The 13,969-nt window shown below is 45.0% G+C and overlaps 1 protein-coding gene across 1 annotated transcript in view; it reads left to right on the forward strand.

Annotated features, from left to right (window-relative positions):
* ZNF461 (zinc finger protein 461) overlaps nt 1–13,969 on the forward strand; it is a 61,765-nt gene that overhangs the window by 13,873 nt on the left and 33,923 nt on the right. Inside the window, exons 2-3 of the mRNA XM_033225926.1 lie at nt 6,133–6,645; nt 8,525–8,613. Coding sequence (XP_033081817.1) covers nt 8,605–8,613 — 9 coding nt within the window. The 5' untranslated portion in view covers nt 6,133–6,645; nt 8,525–8,604. The remainder of the gene's footprint in view (nt 1–6,132; nt 6,646–8,524; nt 8,614–13,969) is intronic.

A 13,969-nucleotide genomic window follows, 5' to 3' on the forward strand; every position in this document is an offset into this window, starting at 1 on the left:
ATGTTTGACCAAATATCTGGGCATCATGGCCCAGTCAAGTTGACACATAAAATTAACCATCATAAGTCCACCCTTGTCAACTTGGTACCCATAAGCATCTCTTAAAACCACACTTCATATCTGAATAAAGACAGTAACAAGGTTATACTTCTGCTTAACATGATACAACTATGCTGCATACAACCAAAAATAACTAACCCTTCCCTAGAAGAGGATGCAAAGTCTGGATGATATTAATGCTTCTCCCTGATATCCCATGACTTAAAAACTGATATAAAGTTAACAATATTTAAATACTCTAGTATAAAGTCAGTATATCTTACTGTACATGATAAAGAGATATGAAAGGGAGGAAAACAGCTTTGTTGTACACATATTCATTACAAAATAAAGAAGATACATTCATGACAATTACAGTTTTTGTTTCTGTAGCTGCTCATAGCTGCTATTCATGCCTCCCTTCTTCCCTTACCCATTATGTATTCCTTTTCCCCTCAGCAAGCAAGCTCCTCAGCTAATTGTGGTTCTTTAACTGGTGGGGTGACCCAAACCTTCATTCGTTAAGGGTCTGGATGGTAGTTTTGGCAGAAGCATTTTGTATAAGGAAGACAAATTCGTATCTAAAGTGTGTATTCCAGTAAGAAAAAAAATACTGTCCCTTCCATGATGAAAGCAATCCAATGTATCAGCCTGCCACCAGGGAATGGTGCCATACTGGGCAACCAGTGTTGGTCTTGGCTGCTGGCACACTGGGCACTCCGCAGTAGCTGTAGCCAGTTTGGCTTTGGTAAGCAGAAGTCCACGTTGCTGAGCCCATGCATAACTTCCATCCCTGCCATCATGACCACTTTGTTCACGAGCCAATTGGGTGATAAGGGTAGCTGGGGAAAGAGGCTGACTGATATCCACAGAATGGATCATCCTATGCACCCGACTATTAAACATCCTCCTCTGCTAAAGTTACCCTTTGGTAAGTATTCATATAGGGCACAAATATCTTTATATTTCTTACCTGTTCAGCAAGGTCCATATCTCTTCCCCAGAATTCCTTGTCACCAGTTTTTAAATAATGTTCCAAGTCCCTGACCATCCAGCCAGACCATTGGCTATAGTGCATAAGTTGGTATATAATGTCACATCTGGCTATTTTTCCTTCTAGGAAAAATGAACAACCAGGTGCAGTGCTCTGAGTTCCAATCACTGGGAGGATTTCCCTTTACCACTGTTCTTTGAGGATGTCCCAGAACAGAACTGTAGTGCTGTCCAGGTGGTGTCTGTCTATCATGCAGAACCATCCGTAGACCAGGCCTGAGTCTTCTCTGCCTCTATCAACTGATCATAGGGAACTCCCCATGAGGCCACGAGTGCAGACTGGGAGAGAAAGGTATTGTAGCAGGAGGGGAACGATGGGGTTTTGGACCACTTCTTCACATGTGTGCCTTCAGGGCCTGCTTAGGCCTGATCACATTTATACCACTTGCATTTTATGATAGAGTACTGCTGTGCACACCCAATTTAATGACTTCATGGGTCAGATAACACCCATTTCATAATGGGTAGTGCAGGTTGCATGGTAACTTGGTGGCCCATGATTAAATGGTCAGTCTCTACTAAGGTCCAGTAGCAGGCCAAAAGCTGCCTCTGGAGAGGTGTTTTCTAAAAAGGAAGATGGGGCTTTGCTCCAAAATCCTCAGGGCCTATCCTGTGATTCTTCTGTTGCGCCCTGCCAAAGGCTCCAAACAGCATCCCTCTCTGCTACTGACACTTGAGGCACCATTATTTGTTGGATCACGTGGCCCAAGTGGCACACATCAGCTTGCACAGCAGCCTGGACCTGTTGGGGAGTTTTCCCTTGTTCTGGGCCCCACCGTGAACAGCTTTTTGGATAACTTGGTAAATGGCCAGCAGAATAACACATCCAAGTGAAGAATGTGTTGTCTCCAAAATCCGAAGAGACCCCGTATGCATTGTGCCTCCTTTTTGACTGTAGGAGGAGCCAGATGCAACAATTTATCCTTCATCTTAGAAGGGATATCTCACCATGCTCCACACCACCGGACCCCTGGGAATTTCAGTGAAGTAGAAGGCCCCTGATTTCTTACTGGATTTATTTCCATCCTCTGACATGCAATGTCTTACCAATAAATCTACAGTACTTGCTACTTCTTGTTCACTAGGTTGAATCAGTGTAATGTCATCAATGTAATGGATCAGTGCAGTATTTTTTGTTTGTTTGTTTTGGGATGGAGTCTTGCTCTGTGGCCCAGGCTGGAGTACAGTGGTACGATCTCAACTCACTGCAACCTCTGCCTTCTGGGTTCAAGCAATTCTCCTGCCTCAGCCTTCTAAAGAGCTGGGATTACAGGTATGCGCCACCATGTTCAGCTAATTTTTGTATTTTTAGTAGAGACAGGGTTTTGCCATGTTGGCCAGGCCGGCCTGGAACTGCTGACCTCAGATGATCCACCCACCTCGTCCTCCCAAAGTGCCAGGATTACAGGCGTGAGCCACTGTGCCCGGCCCAGTGCAGTATCTCGCGGAAGGAAAAGGCAATCAAGATCCCTGTGAACTAACTTACAATATATGTCTGGAGAACTGATATACCCCTGAGGCAGCACAGTGAAAGTGTTGTTACTGGCCTTACCAATTGAAAGCGAGCTATTTATGGTGGTTTTAAATAACAAGGATGGAGAAAAAAGCATTTGCCAGCTCAGTAGCTACACATCAGGTAGCAGAGGACGTGTTAATATCCTTAAGCAACAAAACCACATTTGGTACAGCAGCTACAGCAGGAGTCACCACCTGGTCAAGCTTATGATAATCCAGTGGCATTCTTCAAGACCGATTTGTCTTCTGCAGGGCCAACTAGGCAAGCTGAATGGGGATGGGGTGGGAATCCTCACCCCTGCATATTTTTCTTAGTGGTGGTACTAATCTCTGCAATCCCTCCAGGAATGTGGTTTTGCTTCTGATTTACTATTTTTCTAGGTGGAGACAGTTTTAGTAGCTTCCACCTGGCCTCTCCCACCAGAACAGCCCTCAGTCCACATGTCAGGTAATCAGTGTGAGGATTCTGCCAGTTACTAAGTAGATCTAGTCCAATTATGTGTGTGGTATTGGGGATACAACCACAGAATGCTTCTGGGACTTGCTGTGCCCATTGTGAGATAGACCTGAGCTAAAACTCCATTCATTACCTAACTGCCATAAGCCCCTATGCTGACTGGTAGATGACAGTGATGTTTTGGGTCTCCTGGAATTAACGTCAGTTCAGAGCCAGTGTCTAATTTAAAACAAGTTAATAAATATGAAACAATGATTTATTGTGATACAGAATGCAAAATGGCCATGAAAGAACATGTCAAAGAAAATATCTGTTACAGGGTAACTATCTGGGAAGATGGCTGGTATTCTTTGGTGGAAGTTAAATAGAGGGGAAATCTACTAAGCGTTAATTGATTTGTGTAAGTGGAAGACTTCTAGGTCAAGTGAACAAAAGCGTAACTTGATTCATAAAGACAGAAAGTCAGGTCCCTCAATGAATACCCAGACTTGAGTCAGTGCAGACACCCAGAAGCCCTAGAATGAAGGGGAGGCCAGGTCCCCTTGAGGAAGAACATCAGTATACTTCCAGGAATTTATACTGTTAATCTTTCTCCCAGTCTTCCAAAAGGGACCTATGGCTTTATTAGAGTGACTATGCAAAGACCAACACTGAGTCCCCAATATGGCACCATTCTCTGGTGGCAGGTTGGTTACATTGAACCGCTTTTTTCTCACTGAAATAGACACTATGGATATGGATTTGCCTTCCTTACACAAAGTGCTGCCACCAAACTACCCTGAAAAGTAATCACTGAAAGGTCTGATTATTTATTTTCCCCATTGTAACGTATCCATGGGTCCCAGATACCTGCATTCTCTTATGTAGTTACATTTATATAACCTCGCCATCTTTCATTCAGATTTTAACTCACAAGTCACATTCAAACACATCAAATCTCACATGATCTCCAGCTCAATCATAATTCTTTAAAATATAGACATCAACCTCAAAGCCACAACAGCCTAATCACGTACTCCTTCACTGTCATACAATTCATCCAGAGACTTGAGCATATTCACAAACCACTTTCACATACAGTCATCCCTCCAGGACTCCTCCCTACCAAAATCCACAGATGCTCAAGTCCCTTATATAAAATGGCATAGTATTTGCATAATCTATGGAAATCCTCCTGTATTCTTTAAACCCTCTCTAGATTACTTATAATACCTAATAACCATGTAAATACTATGTAAATAGTTGTTATATTCTATTGTTTAGGGCATGATGACAAGAAAAAAAAGTCTGTACAAGTTCAGTACAGATGCAAACATCAACTTTTTCCCAGATATTTTCAACTGAAGGTTTGCTGAATCCCCAGTGCAAGACCCATGGATAGGGAGGGCCAGCTGTACATCATCTATTTCACTCTCCTTTCAGTGACAGCTTCAAGAGCAAACCATCCCACATACATGAACAAGAATCAGACACAAGCAGAATCACTTGTTCTCAAGCACCATTTCCTCATATTACACTTGGTGACAGAGTTACTGGTCTCTCAGCAAGGTTAAAAGTCCTTACCATGGATCTGTCCCTTCTGGCAGATAACATGTACCAGCTTCCACTCCTCTCAGTCAGCTCTGGACTCTCACACACAACCAAACACAGTCACCTCACACCGCTCCTATGCATACATCTAAGGTTCAGGACGCCCTGGTCCAGAGATCTGTCATTCATCCATCTCAGACCCTCCTGGGTCCCAACCAGCTTTTTCCCTTCCCAGGGGCCGCCACAGTCACACTAGTCCTCTAATCATGGGTGGACCCAGCGCAAAAAAGCCTCACACAGAATGTCACAGGATCCCTGTGCACGTGGCTGCGCTCCCGCAAACATGGCAATCACACGGGTCCAGGTGGCCTCTCACATTTAAGCCACATCACGTATCACCCCACAGGGGCCACTGCGGGAGTGGCGGCGCTCGCCGCATGAACCCCACGCGGGCATATAGCACAGCCATTCGCAAAAGGCCTCAAAACCGTTTCACGACCCAGCGCGGTGGTTCACACCTGTCATCCAATACTTTGGCAAACGAGGTGGGAGGATCGCTTGAGTCCAAGAGTTCGAGACCACCAGCGTGGGCAACATAGCGAGACCTCGTCTTTACCAATAAATAAATAAATAAATAAAAATCGTTTTGGCCGGACCTGGTGGCTCACGCCTGTAATCACAGCACTTTGGGAGGTGGATGCGGGAGGAGCTGAGGAGGTAGAGACTGCAGTGAGCTAGGATCCCGACACCACACTCAGCCCGGGCAACAGGGCATGAAGACCCTGTGTCAAAAAAACTAAAAAATTTTTAAAAAGTTGAGTGAAATATATGACGTACAGTTTTTGTTTTTTTGTTTTGTTTTGTTTTCTTGCCCAGGCAACAGGGCAAGAAGACTCTGTCTGAAAAAATATATAAATAGGTCGGGCGTGGTGGCTCATGCCTGTAATCCCAGCACTTTGGGAGGCCGAGACGGGTGGATCACGAGGTCAGGAGATCGAGACCATCTTGGCTAACACGGTGAAATCCCGTCTCTACTAAAAATACAAAAAAGTAGCCGGGCGCAGTGCCGGGCGCCTATAGTCCAACTACTCCGGAGGCTGAGGCAGGAGAATGGCGTGAACCCGGGAGGCGGAGCTTGCAGTTTGAGACTCCGTCTCAAAACAATAGTAATAATAATAATATATATATATGAGATAAATTCAGTCAAATATATGACGTACAGTTTTGTTTGTTTGAGAAGGAGTTTTGCTCTTGTTGCCCAGGCTGGAGTGCAATGGCGCAATCTCGGCTCACCGCAACCTCTGCCTCTCGGGTTCAAGCGATTCTCCTGTCTCAGCCTCCCGAGTAGCTGGGATTTCAGGCATGCGCCATCACGCCCGGCTAATTTTGTATTTTTAGTACAGGCTGAGTTTCTCCATATTGGTCAGGCTGGTCTCGGGTGATCCGCCCGCCTCGGCGTGAGCCACCGCGCCCAGCCAAAAAAAATTTTTTTTAAAAAATCGTTTCACATACAAATCTCACGCGCTACACCCTCACAGGTCGGTTCATATCCACCTTCTCCACTAGAGTCACCTTCGGATACGCGCACGTGCGTCTCGCAACAAAACACCTCTCTCACCACAACTCCACAAAGGGAAGCCGGATTAGTCCGCGCCGGCCAAAAATTATCTTCAGCCACACCCCGCGGCGGCCGCCTTGAGGAGGTCGGGGCAGCCACTGTCCCTATTCTGAAATCCGTTCTCAGCGGAACCCGAAGTCTGGTATCCAAAAACGAACCCTAAGAGGTTGGCGTCACTCCAGCCTCGGGTGAAACTGCGCAAGTGCATTCCGGAGCCCAGCGGAACACACCCTTTCCATCCCAGGCGCTCTCCCCTCGGACTGCATTTCCCAGAGGACACCGCTGTCCACAGCTACTTCCGGTAGGAGCCTCGGAGGAATGGTCTTCGGGTAGAGGCAGGTAAGGATGTCCCGGGCCAGTGGAGAAGCTAGAGCGGCCTCGCCTGGAATCCGAATCAGAACTTGGACCAGAGCCTTCCCTGAGGATGCTGAAGGTGAGAAATCCTGGCTCACCAGTGCCGTGGAAGGGGAATGTCTGTAGTTTTAAGCCTCTGCGTGCGGGATCACCCCTTAGGTGGATGTGTTTTGCATGCGTGAGGAAGTAGGGTTTATCTTTGGGCTAAATGTGTGTGACTGTTGGGACAGCGACCTGGTGTGTGGGTGTGCTTTAGTGACAGTGTGATTCTGTGCCCGAATCATTTGTGTAAATGTAGGTGACTGTGACCATTATTGTGAATGGCTATTTGTTTAAGTCCTATTTATTTACATGAAAGAAAAAGCACAGGCCGGGCGCAGTGACTCACGCCTGTAATCCCAGCACTTTAGGAGGCCGAAGCGGGCAGATCACCTGAAGTCGGTAGTTCGATACCAGCCTGATCAACATGGAGAAACTCCGTCTCTACTAAAAACACAAAATTAGCCAGGTGTGGTGGTGCATGCCTGTAATCCCAGCTACTCGGGAGGCTGAGGCAGGAGAATCGCTTGAACCCGGGAGGCGGAGGTTGCGGTGAGCCGAGATCAAGCCATGGCACTCCAGCCTGGGTAACAAAAGTGAAACTCCGTCTCCAAAAAAAAAAAAAAAAAAAGCATTTACTTTATCCTCAGGGTCACACGATCAGTCAGAGAGCTTCCACTCCTCTCAGTCAACTCTGGTCTCTCACACACTGACACACGCACAGTCACCTCACCCCACTCCTGTGCGCACATCTAAGGCTCAGGACGCGCTGCTCCAGAGATCTGTCATTCAGCCATCTCAGCCCCTCCTGACTACTTGAGTTAGCTGTAGATTTACACATACAACACAAGCCAAAATCACATTGCTACCCCGCATTTATCATCAAAGCCTCAGAAAAACACCACATATGTAGTATGCTTATGTACATATGTGTTTGATTTTTTTTTTTCTAAGATTAGGCTAGGCCACAATACATACACATTGTTCTGCAACTTCTTCTTCTTTTTTTTTCTTTTTTTGAGACGGAGTTTCTCTCTTTCGCCCAGGCTGGAATGTAGTGGCGCGATCTGGGCTTGCTGCAACCTCCGCCCTGGGTTTTCAAGCAGTTCTCCTGCCTCATCCTCCCGAGTAGCTGGGATTACAGGCATCCACCACCACACCCACCTCATTTTTGTATTTTTAGTAGAGACGGGATTTCACCATGTTGGCCAGGCTAGTCTTGGGCCCCTAACCTCGTGATCCGCCTGCCTCGGCCTCCCAAAGTGTTGGGATTACAGGCGTGAGCCACTGCACCCAACCTCTGCAACTTCTTACTAGAAGATATTTATGTCCTTTTGTCTGTATTCAAAGACAAACTTAAGAATATTTCTCAGGATGTTTGCAGGTACGATTCTTCTTTAATTCTTACAGCACTGTACTTCAAACTAAAGACTCAATTTATTTTGTTCTTCTCTTCCATCTGTGTTGTTTCAGTCTCTTATTTTTGAAATTCCTGTTATACATACATTGGGTCTTTTGGGTCTGTTTTCTGTTTCCCTAATCTTTTCTCATAATGTCCATTACCTTTTCTTTTTCCTCTTAATTCAGTAAAAATCTACTCAGGGCAGTTCTCAGCACCCTGATCCTGGCTTCCATTTCATCATAGTATTGGGACACTGGGCTGGCCTAACTATCCCTTCTGCTGAAGAGAATGATCTTTGCTTTTCTTGAGTCTATCGTGCTGTAGCTGGATTTCCTCATGGTTTTGAGTAAAGCTAGGATTTGTCCAAATTCCCACTAATAATTTATGTATGTATGTATCAGGTCTGGGAATAGGAGATATGAAGGGGGAAGAAAAATGTCATTCTGAATTAACGTTTTGGGAGCTTAGAGGCAATAATCTCCTGTCTTTTTTTTTTTTTTACTCCCCTCTCCCCCAGCAACACCTTCTTTGGACTGAGTTTCTTCCAGAGGGAACCAAGAAGAGGATTAATTAATACATTCCATTCTAAAATAAGCCATGGCCCATGTAAGTTGTTTTTTTCTTGCTCCTAATTAAAATAGTTTTTTTGTTTTTTGTTTTTTTTTTGTATAGGGCATGTGACTATTTCCATTTTTTTTTTTTTTTTTTTTTTGATTCATAGCCTCATTCTGTCTCCCAGGTGGGAAGGTTAGAGTGCGGTGGCACCATCTTGGCTCACTGCAGCCTCCACCTCCCAGGTTCAAGTGATTCTCCCACTTCAGCCTCTCAAGTAGCTGGGACAACAGGCACGTGCCACCACACCCAGCTAATTTTTGTACTCTGAGTAGAGACGGGTTTTTGCCAAGTTGGCCAGGCTGATCTCAAACTCCTGGCCTCAAGTGATCCGCCCATCTCAGCCTCCCGAAGTGCTGGGATTACAGGTGTGAGCCACTGCGCCTGGCCTGCATTCTTTATTCTGACATTGTTTCTTACCTGAGAATTATACAGTAACTTACTAGTGAGTAAGTGACGATACCAGAATTTCAGGGCCTTCATTTTTGCTTCTCTCCTCTTCGACCTGTGTTCATATACTTGTTGAATAAATGATTCTTCATCTCCCTTACGTGAAATCTTTTAATAGAAACAAGGAGAAAACACAAATCATATTCTTTTGAAGAAAATATTAGTGTTTCTCTTGTCAGAACTTTGATTGGATGAGGTGATTTAACGGATATTTACTGAGTACTTACTATGCGACAGGCATTCTTCTAGGTAACTAGGAATAAATCAGTGGGGAAAAAATATCACATACATGCATATCTTCCCTTCTGAAGCTTAACTGGTATTGAGAGACAAAAAATAACTTACGTATGGTAAGACTTAAGACACACAGATATATGCAGAGAAAGTGAGCAAGACGGAATTAACAAAATAATCATGTCATAAAAGCCAGGCATGGAGGCTCACACCAGTAATTCTAGCACTTTGAGAGGCTGAGGCGAGAGAATCATTTGAGTCCAGGAGTTCCAGACCAGTCCAGGCAACATAATAAAACCCCATCTCTACAAAAAAATTTTTTTTGTTAATCAGCTGCTTGTAGTTGTGTGCACCTGTAGTCCTAGCTACTCGGGAGGCTGAGGCGAAAGTGGGAGGATCACTTGATCCCAGGAGTTTGCAGCTGCAGTGAGCTACTATCACACCACTGCACTCCAGCCTGGGTGACAGAGCAAGCCTCTGTCTCAAAAAAAAAAAAAAATTACATGGTAAAGTTAAGACCAGAGAGCAAATATATATGCCTTATTAATATATGCAAATTGCATTTAACTCACCTATTAAAAGACTTTGTTCAGATTGAATCACGAATTAAAACCCAGACACCTGAATGATTCACTAATTTAGAAAGGTTAAGAAAAGGACTGGCAAACTATATCAGACAAATAGAATGAAAAGAAAACAGGGCCGGGCACGGTGGCTCATGCCTGTAATTCCAACACTTTGGGAGGCCAAGGTGGGTGGATCACGAGGTCAGGAGATAAGACCATCCTAGCTAACAGGGTGAAACCCCGTCTCTACTAAAAATACAAAAGATTAGTTGGGCATGGTGGCGGGCGCCTGTAGTCCCAGCTACTGGGGAGGCTGAGGCAGGAGAATGGCGTGAACCTAGAAGGCGGAGGCTGCAGTGAGCTGAGATCACGCCACCGCACGCTAGCCCGGTTGACAGAGCGAGGCTTCGTCTTAAAAAAAAAAAACAAAAACAAAACAAAACAAAAAAAATGAGATTTAATTAAAGCAGGATGCTGGCCAGGTGCAGTGGCTCATGCCTGTAATCCCAGCACTTTGGGAGGCTGAGGTGGGCGGATCATGAGGTCAGGAGACCAAGACCATCCTGGCCAACATGGTGAATCCCCATCTCTCCTAAAAATACAAAAATTAGCTGGGTCTTTGGGAGGCCGAGACAGGCGGATCACAAGGTCAGGAGATCGAGACCATCCTGGCTAACACGGTGAAACCCTGTCTCTACTAAAAAAAAATACAAAAAAACTAGCCCGGCGAGGTGGCGGGCGCCTGTAGTCCCAGCTACTCGGGAGGCTGAGGCAGGAGAATGGCGTAAACCCGGGAGGCGGAGCTTGCAGTGAGCCGAGATCCGTCCGGCCACTGCACTCCAGCCTGGGTGACAGAGCGAGACTCCATCTCAAAAAAAAAAAAAAAAAAAAAATTAGCTGGGTGTGGTAGCATGCACCTGTAATCCCAGCTACTTGGGAGGCTGAGGCAGGAGAATTGCTTGAACCCAGGGGGTAGATATTGCTGTGAACCATGATCTTGCCACTGCACTCCAGCCTGGGTGACAGAGCAAGACTCCATCTCAAAAAATAAAATAAAAAAGCAAGACCCTAAGGAAAAATCATAGCTTTGAATGCTCCTACCAAAAACAGTTAAAATATATGAATTAGAAATAGATGGAAACGGCTAGGTGCTGTGGCTCACGCCTGTAATCCCTGCATTTTGGGAGGCTGAGGCGGGCAGATCACCTGAAGTCGGTAGTTCGATACCAGCCTGATCAACATGGAGAAACTCCGTCTCTACTAAAAATACAAAATTAGCCTGGCATGGTGGTGCACGCCTGTAATCCCAGCTACCTGGAAGGCTGAGGTAGGAGAATCACTTGAACCCAGGAGGCAGAGGTTGCAGTGAGCTGAGATTGTGTCATTGCACTCCAGCCTGGGCAACAAGAGTGAAACTCTGTCTCAAAAAAATGAATAAATAAAAAAGAAATACTTGGAAATGTGGAAAGAATTTGCAAAGATAAGAAATTATATGTGTTGGAAAACAGGAAAAAATGTCTAGTTGCTTTTCCTTCCTTCCTGTGATCTGAACTTCCATCCTGTATCATTTATCTTTAGCCTGAAGATCTTCCCTTAGCATTTCCTGTAGTTTGGGTCTTTGGTGACACATTCTCTCAGATTTTATTATGTAAAAATGACTTTATTTCATCTTAATTTTTTTTTTTTTTTTTTTTTTTTTTTTTGAGACGGAGTCTTGCTCTGTCACCCAGGCTGGAGTGCAGTGGCCGGATCTCAGCTCACTGCAAGCTCCGCCTCCCGGGTTCACGCCATTCTCCTGCCTCAGCCTCCGGAGTAGCTGGGACTACAGGCGCCCGCCACCTCGCCGGCTAATTTTTTGTATTTTTAGTAGAGACGGGGTTTCACCGTGTTAGCCAGGATGGTCTCGATCTCCTGACCTCGTGATCCGCCCGTCTCGGCCTCCCAAAGTGCTGGGATTACAGGCTTGAGCCACCGCGCCCGGCCTTCATCTTAATTTTTTTTTTTTTTTTGTTGTTGAGACGGAGTCTCGCTCTGTCGCCCAGGCTGGAGTGCAGTGGCCTGATCTCAGCTCACTGCAAGCTCCGCCTCCCGGGTTTACGCCATTCTCTCGCCTCAGCCTCCCGAGTAGCTGGGACTACAGGCGCCCGCCATCTCGCCCGGCTAATTTTTTGTATTTTTTTTTTAGTAGAGACGGGGTTTCATGGTGTTAGCCAGGATGGTCTCGATCTCCTGACCTCGTGATCCGCCCGTCTCGGCCTCCCAAAGTGCTGGGATTACAGGCTTGAGCCACCGCGCCCGGCCCGGCCTTCATCTTAATTTTTAATTAATTTTTAAGTTTTAGTGTCAGGGCAATGCTGGCTCCATAAAATAAGTCAGGAAATATACTGTAGTTTGACCACTTAAATTTAATGTAATTAGCAATATAGTTAGGCTTTACTCTATCATTTTGTCAACTGTTCTTTTTAAATTTTTTTCCTGTTTTCCTGCCTTGTCTTTGGATTAATCTTATTTTTTTAGTATTTAATTTTATCTTCACTATAGGATTATTTGCTGTATCTCTTTGTTTTGCTGTTTTAGGAGTTGTTTTAAGGTTTGCGATGTGCTTTACATTATTCGCGTCATTTTAGAACACTTCAGGTATAATGTAAACATCTTACAGCTGGACACTTTTCTTTTTTTTTTTAAGAGACTGGGTCATGCTCTGTTGCCCAGGTTGGAGTCCAATGGTGTCATCATAGCTTATTGCAGCCTCGAACTCCTAGGCTCAAGTGATCCTCCTGCCTCAGCCTTCCAAGTAACTAGGACTACAGTTGTGTGCCACCACGTCTGGCTAATTGTTTAATTTTTTGTAGAGATGCCATCTCACTTTGTTACCCAGGCTGGTCTCAAACTCCTGGCCTTAAGCAATCCTGCCTCCCTGCAGTGGCTTACAGGGGTGAGCCACTGCACCAGGCACAACTGGATACTTCTATTTCCCCTTCCCGTCTTTTTTTTTTTTGTCATATATTTTATTTCTAAATTTGCTTAAAGCATATATTTCTTTCTATAGTTGATTATCTTTTAAAGAAATTATTAAATGAAAAGAATATCTTATGTTTTAACCCTATGTTTACGATTTCTAACACTCTTTATTCTTCTGTATAGACTGAAGATTTTATCTAGTATAAATTTTTTTTTCCACGTGAAGAATTTCCTTTAACGTTTTTGTACACCACCATGCCTGGCTAATTTTTGTATTTTTAGTAGAGACCAGGGTTTCACCACATTGGCCAGGCTGATCTCGAACTCCTGACCTCAGGTGATCCACCCGCCTCAGCCTCCCAAAGTGCTGGGATTACAGGTGTGAGCCACCACACCCAGCCTCATATAGTTCATTTCTTAGTTTCGGGATTTGCCTTGGGTTCTTTTTTAGAGTATTCAAATTTCACCTGAAATTTCCCTTTTTCCCTCCTGTAGATTTTTAAAATATATCTTATAGGTTTTTTTTTTTTTTTTTTTTTTTTTTGAGACGGAGTCTCGCTCTGTTGCTCAGGCTGGAGTGCAGTGGCCGGATCTCAGCTCACTGCAAGCTCCGCGTCCCGGGTTCACGCCATTCTCCTGCCTCAGCCTCCCAAGTAGCTGGGATTACAGGCGCCCGCCACCTCGCCTGGCTAGTTTTTTGTATTTTTTAGTAGAGACGGGGTTTCACCATGTTAGCCAGGATGGTCTTGATCTCCTGACCTCGTGATCCGCCCGTCTCGGCCTCCCAAAGTGCTGGGATTACAGGCTTGAGCCACCGTGCCCAGCCTATCTCATAGTTTTTATGGTCTTTGCCAATTTCAACATCTGTGTCATTTGTAGATATGTTTCTATTAAGTGGTTTTCTCTTGAAAATCATATTTTTTCATTTCTAGTAATTTTATTTATTTATTATTTTTATTTATTTATTTTCTTGAGACGGAGTCTCACTCTGTTGCCCAGGCTGGGATGCAGTGGCACAATCTCAGCTCACTGCAACCTCCACCTCCTAGGTTCAAGCGACTCTCCCGCCTCAGCCTCCCAAGTATCTGGGACCACAGTTGTGTGCCACCACACTCGGCTAATTTTTTGTGTTTTTAGTA

This window comes from Trachypithecus francoisi, unplaced genomic scaffold (genome assembly GCF_009764315.1).
Source record: "Trachypithecus francoisi isolate TF-2019V2 unplaced genomic scaffold, Tfra_2.0 Lachesis_group12, whole genome shotgun sequence".
NCBI lineage: Eukaryota > Metazoa > Chordata > Mammalia > Primates > Cercopithecidae > Trachypithecus > Trachypithecus francoisi.